The sequence below is a fragment of the Mchenga conophoros genome, linkage group LG4 (assembly GCF_057382185.1).
Source record: "Mchenga conophoros isolate Kocher_MC1m ecotype Shallow Benthic linkage group LG4, M_conophoros_male_GT1.1, whole genome shotgun sequence".
NCBI lineage: Eukaryota > Metazoa > Chordata > Actinopteri > Cichliformes > Cichlidae > Mchenga > Mchenga conophoros.
This window is the reverse complement of record NC_140529.1, coordinates 19,819,350-19,839,289: the sequence shown is the minus strand read 5'-3', so window position 1 is coordinate 19,839,289 and position 19,940 is coordinate 19,819,350. Positions and strand designations below refer to the sequence as shown.

Genomic DNA, 19,940 nt, shown 5'->3' with positions numbered 1-19,940 from the left:
GAAGAAAATTTCCTGGTAATTTTCTCCTACTACATTATGGACATTTCCCTAAATGGGAACATTTATAGTTTGGTAAAAAATAAATAAAACTACTAATGCAGAAAATTCATTCATTTAAAGCTATGTTTTATTGTATTTTTAGGAAAGTCTCGAGTCGGTCACTTACAATTATATTTTACACAACATGACTGCACAGCACAAACAGTATCCCTGTGTGTAGAAAGATTAAGAAGCCACAGGAGGGCAGCAAAGAAGTTCCTCATCAAAGAGTCAAAGTCTGTTGTATCGTTTATGAGATATAACACACTGAAAACGCAGGATTTTACCGAGCCACCTCATTAACAGTTTGATGCTCAGCAATGTGAAAAAGTCGACATCCCACAATAGGAGCCAATCTTTGAGCAATAGCTCTTTAGACTTTTAAGGTCCTTTAAGGAGCATTCATGATTGTTTTTCTTTGTTTTCTTCAGTTACATGTGTGCTGCACCCATCCTCCCTGATTTGAGCAAAGGTGGAGGCTGAGGGTGAAGTTTCTTTAAAAGCAGAGGCCAACCAAATGAACTACTAACTAACATGAGGATAAGTAACGTTTACATTAAACGGTGGGTGCATACAGTGTATAAAACTCACCCAAATACTCATTCAAAAAAGAGTCGATACTGCAGGTCAAATTTTTCAGGTTAAGAAAAACTGTTGTTTTTTTTTTTAACATAACCAAACAACCATGTGCATCAAATGAGATTAATGGGATGATTGTTTCATAGCTGTTGGATGGTGACAGTGTTCGACTTTAGCAGCAGGTCTCAGCCAGCCTGACCTCAGTGTGCACTGAGCAGTCGGTGTCCCTCTGCTCGTTCATTCCCAGAAGGAAGCGCTCCAGTTGCTCCATGTTTGCTGTCGGTATTTGAGTCAGTGCCTCCTGTAATCCAATCAGCTCCGTGCTGTAATCAAATACTGTATGTCTGCAGGAATCGAGGCTGGAGCAGCAAGTACTACTGAGTGATGTGCTCAGCTGGAGGGTAAACATCTCCATGAGCAAAGTTACCTCTGCGAGACAGACACAGATGACCAGACTGAAAACCGTAGTATGTTTCACTGATACAAACCTTGGCTGTGTGTTAACACTTAATGCTGAATGTGGTTCAGTTGTGTTTAAACCTGCTGGGGATGTTTGCTGAATCATGCAACAACAGTTTTCGTCTTCATTTTAGCAACAAGAGATGTTTTAGGGTCGAGACTTGGTTACAGGGTTAGGTTGGACCTCTGTCAGTTCTCAGCATAACTTGTTTGGTTGCCTGAATTTAAAAAAAGACAGTATAAAATTTTATTGATTATAATCATGTTTTGATAAAGACTGGTTTAAACATTTCCATTCGCTTCTGCTTATCCTTTTCAGGGTCACAGGGGGTGCTGGAGCCTATCCCAGTCTGTCGCAGGGCCAACACACAGAGACAGATCATCATTCGCGCTCACTTTCACACCTATGGGCAATTTGGATTCATCAATTAATCTATCCCCACAAACTGCATGTCTTTGGACGGTGGGAGGAAGCCGGAGAACCCACGCAAACACTGGGAGAACATGCAAACCCCACACAGAAAGACCTGATGGTGGCATTGAACTCAGCACCTTCTTGCTGTGCGACAACAGTGTTTTTTTTTTTTTGTTTTTTTTTTTTTTTCTTCTTAAATGACATCAGAAACAGCAGTATGCGACATTACGTGATGGCAGAGCTTCAGTTCATCCTTTGTCATTTTTTTTTTTTTTTTTTTTTTTTTTAAATAAATAGGACAGGGGGAATTAATGAGAGAAAGAGGGGGAGAGAAAGAAAGAAAACCAAAGGGGAGAAGAGACGGTGAGAAGGGGGGGGAAGAGAGAGAGAGAGAAAAAAAAGAACTCCTGGGTCACCTGTATGGAGAAAAAAAACAAACAAACAAACAAACAGAGGAGACAGCAAACAACAAAGAGCAACATAATAATAGAGAAAACAAAGCACCATCACAATAAACTAGCTAGTCATAGATATAAATATTTACTAAATAATAAACGATATTGTGCAGCACGCAAGATAGACAGCGCACAGTGTGCTTTGAGGTAGCAGCCAAGAAAGCTTTAGTCCGCGTCTGTGAATACCCATGTGTGCATACCTGCGACAACAGTGTTAACCACCGTGCTGCCCGTTTAAATGCTTTTGTTTCCCCAACTATTAAAAACAACAATTAGCAATAAAATCAGTGGAAGGAAGGAAAGTATACATATACTCACTGGCCATTTTATTAGTTACACCTTGTTAAACTTAGTTGGATCTCGTTTGGTCAGCAGAACTGCCTCCATTCTTCATGGCATAGATTCAATAAGGTGCTGGAAACTTGCCTCAAAAATTTGGTCTATGTCACGTTGACATGACAGCATCACACAGCTGCTGCAGATTTGTTGTCTGCACGTCCATGATGTGACTCTCTTGTTCCATCACATGCTAAAGATGCTCTGCTGGATTGAGATCTGGTGACTGTGAACTCACCAAAACCAGTTTGAGTTGATTTGTGGTAAATCTTACTGGAAGCAGCCATTAGAAGATGGATTCAACTACAAGGCAGAATGGGTCCCTGCTTTCACGCTACTTAAATTCTTACAAAACTCATCAGACCAGGTGACATTTTTTCCAAACTTTTGTATCCCAATTTTGGTGAGCCTGTGCAAACTGTAGCTTGAGTTTCCTGACAGGTCAGTGTGGTTGCACCTGTTGTGTACAGTCACATTTCTCACATTTTAGATTTTTCCCCCTTTTCTTTATTACATAATGATATCCAAGCAGGCTTCTTTAGCACAGCCTCTATTAGAATTTGATCATAGTTTACACTGCAGTCAAAAACGCCCTGATTTCCTCCCACAGTCTTTCCCAGACAGGGTGGTGTTTTTCTTACCAGCTATGTTACGTTCACGAGTGCACTACTCTAACCTTTAAGCTGCTCACACCCCTCAAAAGAATAGCATGACGCCGCCTTAGCTGCTCGGTGTTGCTGTTAATGGAAGGAAAAGCTGCAATATAATATAATAATAGCAAGAAGACGCTGGTTTCCGTGACATGTTCAGTCTTGGTTAGAAGTGACACTGGAAGGCCAGCGAGAGCTTTAATGGTTTCGTTATCAACGTGAAGACTCATTACCCAGAGCCTGATTATTAGGACATGAACGTTGGCTAACTAGGATTTATATCAAGCTGAACTAGGATCTAAATGCAGAGACCTCAAATCAACTTTTAAGGTTTTTCTGAAGTGATGATTAACGACATGGGAGCTACGTTAAGCTCCAGGCTGTTTTTGTTATTGAACCTGTCCTAAACATTTTCAACTCCACTAAACTGAAATGAGGAGGCAACAACAGTGCTATTTTTGTCTTCTCTAAAAGGGCCACATAGAAGAATTTTTTTTTAAGAATTTGTCCGTTTTGAGATTAAACTCAAAATACTATTTAGCACATAGACATGGTGTGGTGACGAGTATACAGACGTTGAACAGAGTGTGCAGAAAGCTGGACGAGTCGGCTGGATTTGTGCAAGATGTAATAGTTGGCAATGGACAGATGCAAGGATATCGATGGTTACACCCTTGAGCAGTATAGAGGGGGTATGTTGTATCACAAGACACAATAAGACTAGTTGTTTCACTAACTCATCTACACTGGGCATTTTGTAAGGGGGTATAGCAGCCGTGGCAGTGGTTTGACTTTTTGGCACTTTTTGGCTTATTAGCAAAATTAGCAATCCTTCTGGGTTTTTTGCCTTTTTTAAACGTGTTTCAAATACTGTCTCGTAACATTTAACCTTTTTTAAAAACAATGTGTTGCATTTTAACAACAGATAGAACACACAGGAACAGGAAGCAAAGTGTTAAGAAGCACCCATGCCATATATGTTCTTGCACAGAAAGAGTGTGTCATATTTTGGGGTTAAGTTTTATTTTGTTTGTTTGTTTCTTGACCAAAAGCTCCAGAAACAATGAGTTTGCAGCGTTTAGTAAGTTCCACAAATTGAACTCTATGCGTGATTTTATAGAATATAATCTAGGTCTAAAATGTCCGGAGTTATTGCTTGAGGAACGGAAATGCAGCTGTTAGTGCTGCATCATGTTATTTTCTTTTTTCCACACTCCACCTCCTTCTAGGAGCTGAAGTAAAGAATAGAGCTGGTCCAATTAAGGCTGAATTTGCCTTTCAGCAACCCACTCTGCATGTTTGAAGACTGACCCTCAACGGCTTCTCATCCTCCACAACAGTGCAGAGTGGGTGGGAAGGATCCCAGGTTTATTCTCAGTGCTCCTTCCATCACACACAACACATCTCAGAGGATACAGACGGATAAAAGTAAGAGATTGTGCTTTCATTTGGCACTAATAGCATGAAAGTCAAATGTAATTATACACAGAACAGTTTGCCACGAGTTTAATATTTCTCACAGCCTCACTGATATGCCAGGTCACATTAGCTGGTAATTGAGTAAAAGTAGATCTGGGTAGAATTACGATTAGACAGAGGTACCACCAGCACATAGGGGCAATAAAATATTTGCACATTTTAACCAAATGTGGAGTGTTTTCTATCAGTGGAGACTTTCTGTGACTGTGAAAGAGAGCTAAAGAGAGTGAAAATAACCTGTTAAACAACAGCAGGAACAGTGACGAAGGCTCTACATTAGATTTCTGTGGTGTGAGTATATGTGCATGTGATCCCTCTACAAGTGCTCAAGGTTACAGGGCAGCGAAATCCAAAAGAACTGCCAAGTCTTGCGTGTGTGTATGCAAAGACGTGACTGATTGGTTGCATAAGAGCGAAAGAAGAAACCTCTGACCCCAACCAGATACCCTCAAACCAAATCACAGCCATAAATCAAAGTCCATTCCTTTCTGCTTATCAAACGGCTCACTTACTTTCCTCAGTCATGCTACACCATACGCACTCATCAGATGCTTATTGTAGGATTATTCATGTCGTTAGTGTCTGACTACCACAAAGGGCAAAAAAGAAGGAAAGCTTGGCTTTATCAGACAATTTTATTGTGGTAATGAGAGGAGGAGTCTTTCTTTTTTCTTCTTTTTTTTAGTGCATCTCCCACTTTTAAGGTGTTGTCTCACACAACAAACGAAACTCTGCAAGGAAACAAAAAAAGTGTGGCTTCAAATGCATTTAGTGGAAAAGAGCAAAATGAGGTCAGAGATGTTCAGTTCATTAGATGTCATTTCAATCCTTTAGGCAAAAAGAGTATTTCCAGTTTATTTATTTCTCAAGACACTAAAAATTCCAATCCCTTACTTTTATAAAACCGTGTGCCAACTTACACTCACCCCCCATTTTATTAGGTAAACAGTGTGTTCACCTGCCACCAGAAGATCACCCGAAACATTAGACCATCAACACCTGATTGAATGGTTCAAACAAGGCAGGATGGATCCATGCTTTCATGCTGTTCATGCCAGATTCTGACATTACAAGACCAGATAACCTTTTTCCAATCTTCCACTGTCTAATTGTGGTGAGTCTGTGCAATCTGTAGCCTCGGTTTCCTGTTCTTAGCTGACAGGAGCGGCACCTAGTCTGGCGTTGTGCTGCTTTAGCCCATCTGCTATAAGATTTCACGTGTTTTGCATTTGGAGATGCTCTTCTGCATACTTTGGGTGTAACAAATGATTATATGATGCTTTCCTTGAAACGGTCTGGCCATTCTCTTCTGACCTCTACCATCAATAGAGCGTTTTTTCAGGGAGCTCATTGAATATTTTCTTCTGTTGTGTGGGAAGATCTCAGTAGATGAGCAGTTTCTGAAAGACTCATACCAACATCAACAACCGTGCTATGTTCTTTTCTTCCCCAGTGGCTGCAATGTGATTGGCTGATGAGACATTTGATTAAGAGAGCTGGACAGCTGGCTAGTGAGTGTATATATCTCTCTGTCTATAATTATGAGCATTCAGCCTGACAGATCAGAAGCAAAAAATGTATTTACAATACACTGACAGATATATTAAACTTTTTGCTGTTTTACATGGAAAAACTCTTTGATCAAACTCTTGGTGCATTTGAACCAACATTCGTTTTCTAGAGCAAACCTATTCTGATAGTTTCAGCGCGAGTCAGCAATATATAGAGATATACAAATGTGTTGGAATGTGCTGAAATGGCAGTTAGACGCCTAAGTTAACCCACATGGAGTTTAATAAAGTGCATCTGTTCAGTGGCTGTTATCATGTCTTTTTTTTAGCCCTGCATGTAGTCTTCCACCAGATGAGCAGGTCAGAGTAAAACTGGGACGCTCAGGGTCACTTTGCTTTGCTTAGCTTTTTTTCACATTCATTAATCTCAATGAATAAACAGTTCAAGGTATCTTGCACAAGATTTGATTAGCTTGCACTGATTGTGAATATTAAAATGTTCTGATTTTACTCTAAATACCTGTTTTGCAGAAAAAAATATGACATATCTTCTGAAAATCCCCTCTGATCTGAGACTCTATGAATCAACAGACTTTATATAAACATAGTTGTTGTGTCAGGCATCCCCTTTTGGATTTGTCCTCATAAAGGGCTCAGATGTGCCACAGTATTAGCCCACTCTGTGTCCCATGGGTCACATATGGCACAGTGCTTCATTTCAGATGACTTTAATTAGACTCTTCTGTTGCCAATGGGGTCCCTCCAAAATTAACTTTCAAGTTTTGTTTTGTTTTGTTTTTTTTAACCAGTGAGTCGTTAGATCTTATTAGTCTTTGCTTATTTCTAAATATATTTTTTCACATCCACACAGCTCAAGTTGACATTTTGATTTGCAGGATAACATTTATAAGGAGAAGAGTGGGCGGTTTTATTTTTATTTTCATAGTCTGTTGCCTCTGAGAAGAACGGACAGATTTATTTCCAATGAGAGTTTTCTAAGTTCTGACTCAAACTGCGAAATGTACAATCGTAGCTCAGGGGCTGTAAGTGAGCAAAGCATGTCTGAAACATTGCTGACCTTGGTAGTAACACCAGGTGAAGTTATCTAGGTAAACCTAGCAAACATGCTTACTTTACATTATTACAGGGTTCAAACATCCAAAGAAATGATCTTTTTTGTGCAGTCCCTGGTTTAGCAGAAGATAATAAAGGACGTGCTCAGATCAAATCCATTGAAAGCTAATGTTAGCATGTTAGCATATCTGTGGTTCATTTTCCATGGTCTAGTTTCATCACCAGCCAAGCTATAGTTGCAACATTTACTGTAATACTGATTGTAAAAGCCTTTTCTCTGCATTTTTAATCTGTGGAGGATACAAAAGGCCCACTAATAAAAATATAATCTCTGTCTTGATCGTAGTTTATAAGCTATGCCACGTTTCCTCAACAAAAGAACTTCCACTTTTTCTTATCATAGTTATATGGAGGAGTGAAATCTGTGATAGGGGACATGGGCTGTTCTGCACTATAATCTACCTCCACAGTTGTTGTGGGGCATCGGCGCTGATTTTGGAGTGGATTTGTGGGTCTGTGTGTTTTTACAATTGCTACGAGGCAACGACTGTGCTTTTGTTGGGTTAATTGAAAGCAGGTATATTTGATTGTGCTTCCACTCTAGTCTACTTATACTCCACAGAGCAAACAATGCTGCATATTTTTTTCTTTTTCTCTGGCTTGCTGAGGATGGGGTGGTCGTTGATCTAGCAGGATAACTGTGATTAATACTTTCCACAGGACCACTCCCAAGGGCACAGCCATACTAGGGGTTAGATACCTGAGATTCTCCACCACTTGTTTTAAAACTGAAGAAGCCTCTTGGGTGATAGGCAAAATGTTCTCAGGAGCTTAGAGGAGTCCAGTTGCCTTATTTTCAAGCATTCAGGACTGTGTTTTGTATCCATTTTGCAAGTTGGACTCTGTCCCTCCCACCCCCCAACTTTTAAGCACAAAATACTGTAGCTGGGATTGTTTCATTCTGATTTAAGTGTTTGTCTAATAATTCCCTGAAGTGATCTTTTTTCTCATAGATGGCTTTTGCTCAGACATAGAATTTGAGTGTTACAAATACCTATTTATGTACAAGATCAATGCACTTTCTTTATTAGAAGGTTTTATGCACTGGTTCTGCAACTTGTGAGAGTGCACGTTTTGGGCTTGAGGCTTTTAGCCTTAGTCTTTGTATCATGATAGTCACAAGAATTTCTATATTTAAGAACCCTTTTCTTGTTTTAAAGACTTCACAAAGTCAGCTGGACACAGCCTTTTCAGTCAGATCGCGAAACTAACAATACCTTGATTAAGCAGCTAGGCAGAGCAGTTAAAATCATTAGCCAGACAAAACCGATAGTCCCAACCTGGAAAAGCTGATCCTGTTTATCGGGAACTGTCTCTAATTAAGGAGCCTTTGTTTGGAGCTTCTATTATGAGAGTAAACTGCATAATGTGTGCAGTAGCAGTGGAAAGTTTGACAATGATAGTAATAGTTACCAACAGAAGTGAGCAAACTAGTTCTTCAATGGTATATTAGCAATGAAAACAAGTGATATCAGGTTACAGCATACTTGGAATACTTAATACATAGTAAAACAGTTCTGCGCAGAAAGGAAAACAACCAAAAAGGGAAAAGGAATCATGTGTTTATTCACTGTAATGTGGTGTTAGTTTGTTTCTATGTGTCAATATTGTAATATATAGTACATAACAAGAATAATTGATTTTATAAACATTTCTAAATTCAATTAATTATCCCACTCGTTCCCCTGCTGTCTAGCACCACTTTCTCTGTGTAAGCTTCTTGCAATAAATTTAATTTAATACACACTATGAAGTGTCATGACTTGGTGTCCCGGGTAAATCAAACTAGCAGGGGAAACAGTTTGGAGCTCCAAGATTATCATAATTTCCAGCAATGTAACAAGCTGTACAGGAGAGCTATACAAGATATTGCCTTATCCATATTTTGTCTCACTCCTACTCGTAATGCCACTGAGTTTCTAGTAAATGCAAGTAATTCAAATGTAAATTTAAGATCCAACATTTGTCACTGGCTGAAATAAACAGAGATGAATAGTTTTCCCTGCTATATACAAAACTTACAAATGATGTGACATCATTTGTTTCCCCTTTGTGATAGAAATATGTATAACTCTACCTTTTCTTGTGCTCATAACTGCATTTGTGCCAACCAGCCAAGTCAGTCGCTAACGGTGTTTAATGAAGAGCATTTAATGTTGTTGTCATTCAAAGAAGTGTTACGTTTGCTTAGAATGAAAATCTGTCTCTCATCCACTTTTGATTTGCACTTTAGTTTTTATCAGTTGAGCTCGGAGAAGTATTCTCCAGGTTTAGTTTCCTAAACAATAACTTCAAGTTCAGTCAAGTTCACTGCACACCTCGCTGCAAATTTGAGGAACCTACAGATAGTCCCGCCATGACTGGGAAACATTTCTCAAAATATTTATACAAAACTATGCTATTGTCATGCATTTTATTACTAGGAACTGCAATTGTAACATGACAGCTGTTTTTCCATAAAACTCAGTGATCATCTCTGGAGAGCCTGAAACGTCCACGGACGAGCTTCACTACTCTGTACTGCTGGTCCTCCACCTGCCTCAGCGGTGTCCTCATATCAGCAGGATGACAGTCATAGGTCACTTCATGTGGCGATGTTCAAAACAAGCATCAAAGGTTAAATCTCAGATTCTCTACGAGAGGGCGTTTCGTGTTCGGTAAATGACGACTCATTCACTAACTCAGATGGACACTCTCTGTCCTGCTCTTTCTCCATGTCTCCCTCGTCCTCCTCATCCCTGCTGATGAAGGCCAGCTCATTCTCATAGCAGAAAGAGTTGGCGGCAGATGTTGGGAATTTTCTCTCCTCCATGTCTTTGGCGCTGCACCTAGGGGTGGATGGTACTTCAAATGTTTTGTGAAAGTAGGCGTAATCTATCCTGTACTGGTTCTTCTCCTCGAAAATGACGGGCTCAAAGCGGTGACCCCACAAGATCTCCGAGGGCAGGTATGAGCTGCGTGCTTGCGTCGTCATGGCTGTGGCCTCCACCATCCCTTCAAGTATAATTACTATCTCAAAGTCGGCTGCTTCGAGATCTTGTTTGCTGATGCCAAAGAGTGGACTTTCTTCATCAATTTCGTGTATGACGGTGAGCGGGGCAACCAGAAACAGGCGGTCCGTGCCTTTGTCGTATCCGACGTTCATGTCGATCTGATCCAGGGGGATGTACTCGCCTTCCTCTGTGTAGCGGGGCTTCACCAGCTGGGCTCTCACGTGAGCTTCCACGATGTGGCTCTTCCTTAGGTTTGCAACTCTGAACATGAGGCACAGCTTCCCATCGCGCATAGCGATTACTGCATTGTGGCTGAAAAGTAGCGTCTCTGCACGCTTTTTGGGCCTTGCCATCTTTGCCATGATGGCGCCAATCATAAAGGCATCAATGATGCACCCCATAATAGACTGAAAGACCACCATGAAGACAGCTGCTGGGCATTCCTCTGTGACAAAGCGAGCTCCGTACCCAATGGTTGTTTGGGTCTCAACGGAGAACAGGAAGGCTGCCACAAAGGTGTGAACGTTCATGACACAAGGAACAAAACTCTCGTCCCTTCCTTGATTGTCCATGTCACCATGGAGCAGGCCAATGACCCAGAATGCAAAGCCAAACATTAACCAGGACACCACAAACACCAAGCTGAACAGCAGGAACATGTATCGCCAGCGGATGTCCACGCAAGTAGTGAAAATGTCAGATATGTACCGCTGTGACTTCTCATCCATGTTTGTGAAATGGATGTTGCATTGGCCGGTCTTGCCGACAAACCGGCTGTGCTGTTTGCGTCGTGTGTGGATCTTTCCATTGCCAAAACTGCCCACAGCAGGCATAGTGCTCAGTCTAAAGCCTTCTTCTTCACAGGACAAGAAGCTGTGGTGGTGGTGGTGGGCTCTTCCCACACTCATGCCTCAGTGGTGCACAGCCACAGGGCTTCACGCTATCAGCCTGGCTCATACAAAACTGACCAGGCTCAGGGGAAGTGCCCAGCACTGTGAAGGTCGCTGTAAAGGAAACACAGGCAGAATATTAATACACAACATCAAATAATAGGGAAACAAAGAGAATTGTATTTTCCTTCATTTAAGCAAAGAATTGAGATAATCATACAGCTTCAGAAGGTCACATGGTTATCAGCATTGTGTATCAGATTCATTAGTCAAGCCCAGTGAAAATGATGCTCTTTTCTACTTCAATTTCCCCTTCCTGAAGTACCTTTGGCATGATTGCATTAATTTTTCTCTATTCATTTTGATGTCTTCTGCCATCCACATTACAGATATTACATTTCTTTCTCCACCAAAGCACGTCTACACTTATAAATGTGTCACTGCTGATTTCGGTTCAGCTCTCCACGTAGCTAAAATGATCATCTTCAGGTTTTTTTTTAAGTTGCTTATATGTTGCTGAAGTAAAATAAAACAGACATTTAATAGATAAAAGATTTTTAATGGTATCCAATTAAAAAAACAACAACTCTGCTTTGCTTTCATTCCACCTCTTCTGTCAGAAATTCTGCGGCATATACAATGAATGTTTCACTGTTCAACAAGGTACAGAAATAGCCAGCTAATCCAATGCCCTGCCATTTTATGTGACGTGTCTTCTGTTTCTTCCAGCTGGCAAAACTATTAGAGTCACTGGAGTACAGTGATGAGGCTGTGTGATTCCCTTGTGAGGCTGAACTGAAAAGTAATATGGGCTGAAAAAGATGGGGCAGAACAGCGGGTGCCATGGAGATAGAAATGGTTTGATGGCAGAAATCAATGGCATCACTTCAGGCACTTAATGGGATTTTTCTTTCTGAAAAAGGTGCACTTTATGTGGAGTAAACCCTTTTTTCACATGTGTGTTGGACTAAGTAATAATGTTTTACAGCATGCAGAAAGTAGATTTTCAAAGCAAAGTTTTACAAAGCTTTTGTATGACATTGCACCTCCTTCCCAACCAACGAAAAACCCTTCAACTTACTGTGATTCAGTGTTAAAAATAATCTTTGCTCTCTTATTTTCTTAACTGTATTACACCTTCAGTTGCGCAATATGCATGCAAAGGTGCATATAAAAGTTTCTTTTCAACAAAATGAGTAAATGTGTTGGAATGATCTACCCACACCTCATTTTTTGAAATGTTTTACCCAAAATGTAATAACTGTAGAGAGTTTTCATTTCATATTTGGTGCTGACTTAAACAAAATTCTGCTGTGGACAAAAATTTTGGTGACTGTTAATTTATGTTCGGGCGGTGTACGTTTAGCTGGACACTTGAACCAAACGGAAATGGAGAACACAACACAGCATTCACAGGGGGATGATAAAATGAACATAATATATACAAAGTAAGGATTTATAGTGGAATAGATTATAATAGAAAAAAAAATATAGATATGAATCATCGCTGTATGTTTGACAACATTTGTGCAAAGTTTTGTTTGATTAGTTAAAAAAAATCTGAAGAGAGCATGAAAATTTGCAGACTGGTAGATTTTTAAAAAAAGATTCTCTGTTGTTTTGAAACAGGGCGCGCACGCTCTGGCCAAATCTGCAGCTGACATCTTGTTTTTAATAATGGCCAACATGGTGTAGGTTCCTTAATTATTTAGAAGTCGGAAATTCTGAGTTTCCAGATGTAATTTTTTTATGGAACACCTCCTCAACTCGGATTTCCCACTCGGAGAGTCGGAACAGACCAACATACCCCGAATTAGCAAGCCAAGATGGCGGCACTGAACGTACAGTAGCATCTCTTCTGCTACTGTTGTGTATTTTTCACTCACTAAATAAGCCATACACAGAGCACTGATCAGGCTTTATTCATGAATGTGTGCACAAAATAAGTATTATACTGTATTGCTAGTGATAACTGAATGGCTTAGCTAAAAACCAAAACAAATCCTGTTTGCCCTCACTTTTTCTGGAACGTGCTAACTCATGAGTGACGTCACTCCTGAGTTTTAACTTCAAGTTCTGAGGTATCTGAAATAGGTTACTGGTTTGAACAGGTAACTCATATACAGTAAAGCTAATGTTGAGGCCTGGGTTTGAATTTGCTCCGACGCTGTTAACCACATTTTCTTTGTTTTAGTTTTCTTATCTTATGCCTACTGTCCTATAAAGGCTAAAAAACACAAAAATATATATGTGCATTAAAAAACACCTATTAAAATGCATGTTTTGAGAGCACACTGAAAAGGTAAAAGCCTCTGCGCTTCTTTTACATGTGGCTAAAGCGTAGCTGCACCTGTGATTAGGTCTGTGTCACATCGAATTGTTTGCCATAAGACTGGTGTAAGGTTTTATGTGATATTAAAATGTTACATTGCGACATTATTGTTATAGCTGTGTCATCAGTTTACACTCCCCAGTGTGAACAACAATGCAACAAGCCCGGACGTGTCTGTGCTTTGTAAAGTAAGCAGAAAAAGAACATTGTTTTTAGTCAAGATGGAAATAACAAACTCGTTTCACCACTCAATGCTAAAAAATGTGCTGTAGAGTGCAACCAGGTTGTGAAGGACGAGATTCTAGTGCGACCCAAATGTAAACAAACAACTCAACCTAGCAATGCTAGCTGCTTTCCATGTGACAGGAAGAGCAAACGGTGACACAATGGAACAGCAGGAGTTTAGGCAGCTGGTCAAAAACCTCGACCCAAGATTAAACATCCCAGGTAGAAAATGTTTTTCATTCTTGTGCGACAAAGTGTCAAACAGTTATTTTACACCTTTACTTTAAATTTCATGGGGAAACACCACCTAGGCTACTTTTATGCTTGCATTTGATTTATGATGTTTTACTACTAGTACACTATATAATGCTACTGCTGCTGCCTAAATCTATTGAAAGTAGCTCATTGGAAAAGAAGGCTGCAACCACCATGTTTTTCTATTGTCAGAAATATTGTTATTGTAAATATTCTTGCCATATCATGATGTAATTTTAAGACTATACCACCGGCACAATTTTATTAAACTCAAGACTCGGCTATGCAAGGCAGGGCTTGGAGCTAAATGCTAACATCATCTTGCTGACTTGGTGATTGTTTCGTTTTTCACGTTAATATACAAAAATGTGTTACTGTGTTGTGTGAGCCATGATCAGAGAAACCCTGAATGCAAACTTATGTGACGTAAAAGATGATGTTAGGAATATAAATTCCACGGAGGTAAAATATGTTTTTAAATCTCTTTTTGCTGTCAGAGTCAGCTAACTTGTGAAGCAGTTTTCATCAAATTTAAATGATGATTATGAATTTTTGTGCATTTGATTGTGCTTTTCCAATGTCCCGGTGACTACTGAAGGTAAAGTTATTTTAAGGTATTGCTTTAAAATAACTGCCCACGTAAATGCCCAAATTGTTGAGTAGAGAGACTTCTAGAAACATCTAGGAAATATTATTATTATTATTATTATTATTATTATTATTATTATTATTACTAATTTTATTTATTTTTTGGTTTCCACTGAATTGAATGATGTGGCTGCATTCTGGTCTGTTGTACCTTAAATAATCTGAATTCAAAGAGCCCTTAAATAGGAGGCAGTCACATCACTGCCCTGGAAACAGAAGAGATTCAGTGCAAAACACCTCAACTACAGGTTTGCACAAGCTGTGTCCTGCTTACTTTCAGATATTTTTATCATGCTTTATGTTGTTTGGACTCTCTTTGGTATGTCTGAGAACATTACAGGAGGCTTGTCAGGTGATAAATAGGATAAGGGTATAAAAGATGCATTAAAAAACAAAAGTTAAAAATAGAAGCTGACCACACCATGGGTAGTTAGACATTAATACCCAGTACATATAACAGACCACACAGAAGTCAAGAAGGGATGTATTTGTTAGAGCTTAAAGTTCAGGATCAAGGATGACACTTATAATAACAAATCTGACCATATTTCCCCTGTGAGTGAGTGTTTCTCGAAGGTCTAGTTGCTAGGAAGCAGGATGTTGAGTGTCCAAGGGATATTAATATCTAATTATTTGTGCGACTGCTCCTTGGCTCTCTCAGGAGCCACACTCTGCCTGCTGGGCTGTGATCTTAACTCAGGAGCAGCGATGAGTCTTTTTATCTGCTGGCATTTATCACAGCAGAAACTGTTTTCACCGAAAACAGCAGCAAGAGGCAAGCGGCTTACCTTATTCGCAAGAAAACGCTGATTTCCAACTTTCCTTTTCTTCCAAATCTCCAAGCTTTTTAGCCAAGCTGCTTCATGATTGGCTTCCTTCAGTTCTTCTCTTCTTCTATCCTCCTGAGGTAGAAAAGTAAATAGCCACAGAGTGTCTTCATCTCTTTCTCCACTGAATGAGGAGAGCAATCACTCGTGCTCTAAAATACTCCAGGGTCACCCCCGGATTGATATCCAGTTGATTGGGAACAGACCAGAAATAACAAAATGGTTTTCGTGAAGCAGGGAAGTTGTAATTGTGATCTTCAAAAACCGAACGGCACCTTGATGGCAGTCATCCCAAATCAAATGAATGTAGTGGTCACGTGGCCTGTTGAGTCCAGTCCAATCAAAAAAGTCAATTCTTCACAGCTTATTTTAGAGTCTTGGGAGAGTCGACAGTCTCTCTTTTTCCACGTGTCTCACACTTTCTGAGTATATCTGCTATCTGATCTCGTTCTGCTGCAGATCCCACTCTGTATCCCACATCTAGTGAACTATTGCTCACTGCTCAGCTCCAATCCTCCCCCTCCCTTCCACAGTGTCACTGTAGATACTTGGCATTTGGAGACTACATGCGCTTCCCCTACAAAGTGTTGACAGTCAGGTGATCATCAGTGGCGTTGAAAGAACCGACTGGCTTATTCAGGGCTGTTGTGTACCACAGAGCGATGGGGGACACACTGGTTTCTTTGGGTTGTGTTTTTTTATGACAATGTATTTGATTATACTTTGGCAGAATCGCCTAAAGAACACACCACACTGCTTCTGCATGAGTAAACTTCTTATTTCCAAATATAGATTATACTTCATATGTATACCCTATTTTCTAACTAGAATCTAGCAGATCACCGAGTGGGTAGTCTCCATTTTTACTCAGTGAGAAAGCAGAGCAGCTCTTGTTGAATATGCTGGACTTTGAAGAGACCATGTAGGCAGTTTCTGAATTTTGTGTGCGTGCCTGAGTGAATGAGGACGTCTGTCAGCGTCTTGTACATTGCAAGGCCACTGAGAAGTTGTTAAAGGTTGCACTTGAAGCTTAAAGCAGTTATACCTATGGATGGTATCAGCATGCCTACGAAGTTGAAATGAGACTATGTTGCGAATTTCTTACAATAGTTACCATTTGAATTCAGTGTGTTTGGGTGATTCATTCATTACTTAGCAACTGAACTCAAACCGCTAATCCCAACAGGAATATCAATGTTTTTAAAGGTGTGTAACCATGATTAGACAAAGCAGCATTTTGAAATGATGGTCATATGATGAGTCACGTGAGTTTGCAAGGTTGTTATCTTACAGTATAAAATGCCTTCACACGACTGGTGTTGTGATTGTGGGAGAAAACTGGAGTAACTGGAGTGAACCCACGCAGACACCGGGAGATCACGTAGATGCCACACAGACTGGGTTTGAACCAGCAAAGCCAGGACTGCTAACCAGCAGCACTGCTAACCACAGCACAACCATGCTTGCATAAACATATCTAGAAAAAATTCAATTGACTGTCTAAGTTCTAAATAAAAATAGACTGGGCTTCAAATCATTTAAGGTATATTTATAGTTCAAAAAAAGAATATCTGATGTTCAGACTGACAAATGGTTTAGATGATTTGGATGGCTTTAAAAAACAAAATCAACTTCTGGAAATTGGGGGTTTCATTTTCTGAGCCATTAAAAGAATCAGAGAAACCTGAAAAGCAGCACTGACCTTCATGACTGGATGACCTCTTATGGTCTGACTAATGAAAATCTGAAATTCTGGTAATTCTGGTCGCTGCGTCCTCTGTAGGAGGAGAGTCTGTGGAGGTTACAGGTTAAAAGCCAGCATGTTATGAGCGGTGCATTAGTGCCCAAGGCAGTGATAGCCTGCACCTATGTGAACGTCTAATTACTGAATATATGCAAATCTTAGAGCAACATATGCTGTCTTCCAGAGGGTATCTTTTCAGGTAAGGCCTCACTTATTTGCTAAACTGGAATTTTCACATATTACAAAGTGTGGCTCAGCAGTCTGCCTCTAGTCCACAGATGTGAGCAAGTGAAAACATTTAGAGATTATGAAAGAAAACAGAGCAAAGGAAGCCCATCTCTGCTGGGCAGCTGAAATCTTATAACATGCAAGAACTGCAAAACATTTGGCTTCCAAAACTGCAGCAGCTGCTCCTCCAAGTTCTATAAAATTTGCAGAGTGCTACTGAAAGGGAAGATGATGCAACACAGGGGTAAACGTGTGCTTGTACATGTATAATTTTTTTTTACAAATATTGTGATTGTAATGTATTTAAACACAATTTACGTGTGTTTGTGTTAAAAATTGCATGGTTGGACTGAACATGGGTTATCTACAAGCTGTGTGTAGCTGTCCAGCACTTTGCAATTCTCAAACAAGACAAAAACAGGATTATCTTTCCAGTGCTAGCCTAACCCAGGTTCACTGGAGAACGTCACAGAGCAGAGGGATCGGTGGAAGGTTTACGTGCAACGAGCCACTATGATGGCCTGCAAGGAAGCTAAGGCGAGATGGCTTCGGTATCAGTTTTCTAAATAGAATAGGAAATAATATTTGACCTTTGTGAGTGTTAGTCCCACTGGATCTGTTTTGGGTGCAAGCATCTTGCATGTGATTCACTGGCTCGCATACAAGATAATGCACACAAAAAAACAACATTCATGAAGAATTGGCCAGACTACAGACAAACACAAGCACTACAGATCTTAGCTCTCTAAGTGCTCATAATTATTACTGTACATGTACACTATGAAGTCTTACTATGATGTCAGACCTGTAAATAGGTTATGGGTTCAGTTAGGGGATGGCGGCCCCAGATGGGGATGTGGAGTGTGCTATCAGGACAAAGTGTGTCCAGTGCCCGGCCTATACTTCATACCCAGCGAGTTATTTAAAGAGCCCTTCTCTGCAGCAGGATAAAGTGGGCCAGGCTCGACTGCACTGATAAACATACAAGTGTTTGATCACCTTTAAGATTCTCAGCTCAATGCTGATCAGCACACTACACTTTCATTTCAGGTGTTTCACCATGTTGTGGTTATCCCTGTGTGGATAAGGGCACACGGTTTTTACTCAAGCTCCGTTAAACAAAACTATTACTGCTATTATGCAGTAATAACCCAGCAATACTCTATACTGCTGTACTGGTGGTAGCTTGTAATGTGCTCCTTGTTAAAAACAGCAGGGAGAAACGAAGTCAGAGTAGTTAGGGTGTAAACTTTGCAAAGCTCCAAGACAAGCTTGTTTCATGCAGCAGTGATCAAGGAAGAGAGAGAGCAAACATGAAGGATGAGATGCAGTACAAAATATCTGTTGGCAGCCAACACAAACTGTTCGTGAGTGGGGAAGAGAGGCGTTGTTCACCCAACTGACAGAAACAAAAAGCTGAACATACACAAGATACATGAAAGTAGCTGTTCTCCAACCTCCCTGTTCCAGTTAGTGAATATGCTTCAGACCTGCATAATGAACATAATAATAAAGCACTCTCAGTTCCAGTAACACATAGAGGCAATGATAGCTCCACACTGGAGGTTGAATCCAGGTCACTCTTTACTGTACTCAGTCAAAAGCCTAATTAAATCTTTGTTTCCCTTATTCTGCCCTATACAAGTGAATAATGAAAGAGTGTGGATTTTTTTTAAATCACATTATTTCCATCAGTCATTAGATATAAAATAAATAAATAAATAAATAAACCACGGTCTGGTCTGTCAAATCACAAACAGATCTCATGAACCAAACTTGTTTAGTTTGTTCTTGGTATATTTTCCTTACAGCACAAACACCCATCAGCCGCATCACCACCCCTGGTCCCAAGGCTGGTATGCTCAGGTGAACAACGAAGGATTTATCCATTGTCATGGAAACGCTGACGAGTTTGAGTTAAGTTGCATGTAGGTCACACGCCTCTAGACCTGATTTTATAACAGTGTGGTTCAAATCAAAGTGGGAATGAAGTTTGCGCAGCTCTGTGCCGATTTGAGAACACAAACTTGGGCTCCCGTCGCACAAATAATCAAAGCCGTGGTCCCGTCAGCAGCACTGAAGTGTATCACTGGAGAAGCGGACTGTGCAGGTCTCCAAGCCAGTTGCGGTAATTGATCTTTGCATGGCTAAATGGGCCACTTATTTTTACAGCTCGAGCAGGTGCACCTGTGTACTGGTGTTTCTTCACCAGTTGCTGATCAGTCATGAGGGCCTGGTGAGTTTGTGGGGCAGGACTAAGAACAAACCCTGCAGGTGCACATGAAAACACACACACACAAATACAGTGAGGAAACTTTATGTTTTCCAGTCACTATTACTCTGATGTAGCAATTTGAATACATTTTACATAGTTATTTGAAGAGAGGATCATTTTAAAAAGTACATGGTAATGGTTTTATTGCCATGAAGAATGATTTCTAAACAGGTTTTGTATTTAAATTCAGTTCTTGGTTGACACTGAGTGTCTAGTAACTGTTCTGAATGATGAGGATGGAGAAGATTAGGAATGAATGCATCAAAGGGACAGCTCAGGTTCAGCCCTTTGGAGAGAAAGTTCGAGGGACAAAGCCGAGGTGGTTTGGACACGTGGAGAGGAAAAGAGCAGGAGGAAAAGAGGATGACCACAGTGATGGAGAACATGGAGATCATCTGCTTTGGCAGCCAAAAGAAGAAAACTGAGTAGATGTAGAAGTATTTAGAGGACTGTCATGAATCATCTA

General features: G+C 40.3%; 1 protein-coding gene across 1 annotated transcript; it reads right to left on the bottom strand.

The window, feature by feature from the left end:
• Positions 1-8,488: 8,488 nt before the first annotated feature.
• kcnj12b (potassium inwardly rectifying channel subfamily J member 12b) lies at positions 8,489-15,679 on the bottom strand. Its single transcript, XM_085270865.1, has 2 exons — positions 15,189-15,679; positions 8,489-11,054 (listed from the first exon to the last, which is right to left on the bottom strand). Exon 2 carries the CDS (start codon positions 10,956-10,958, stop codon positions 9,675-9,677), a length of 1,284 nt encoding a protein of 427 aa, XP_085126991.1. The 5' UTR covers positions 10,959-11,054; positions 15,189-15,679; the 3' UTR covers positions 8,489-9,674.
• Positions 15,680-19,940: the final 4,261 nt, after the last annotated feature.

What these genes read in the sequence shown, in the direction of transcription:
- kcnj12b (XM_085270865.1), bottom strand. Translation starts at nt 10,958, where the DNA reads ATGAGTGTGGGAAGAGCCCACCACCACCACCACAGCTTCTTGTCCTGT.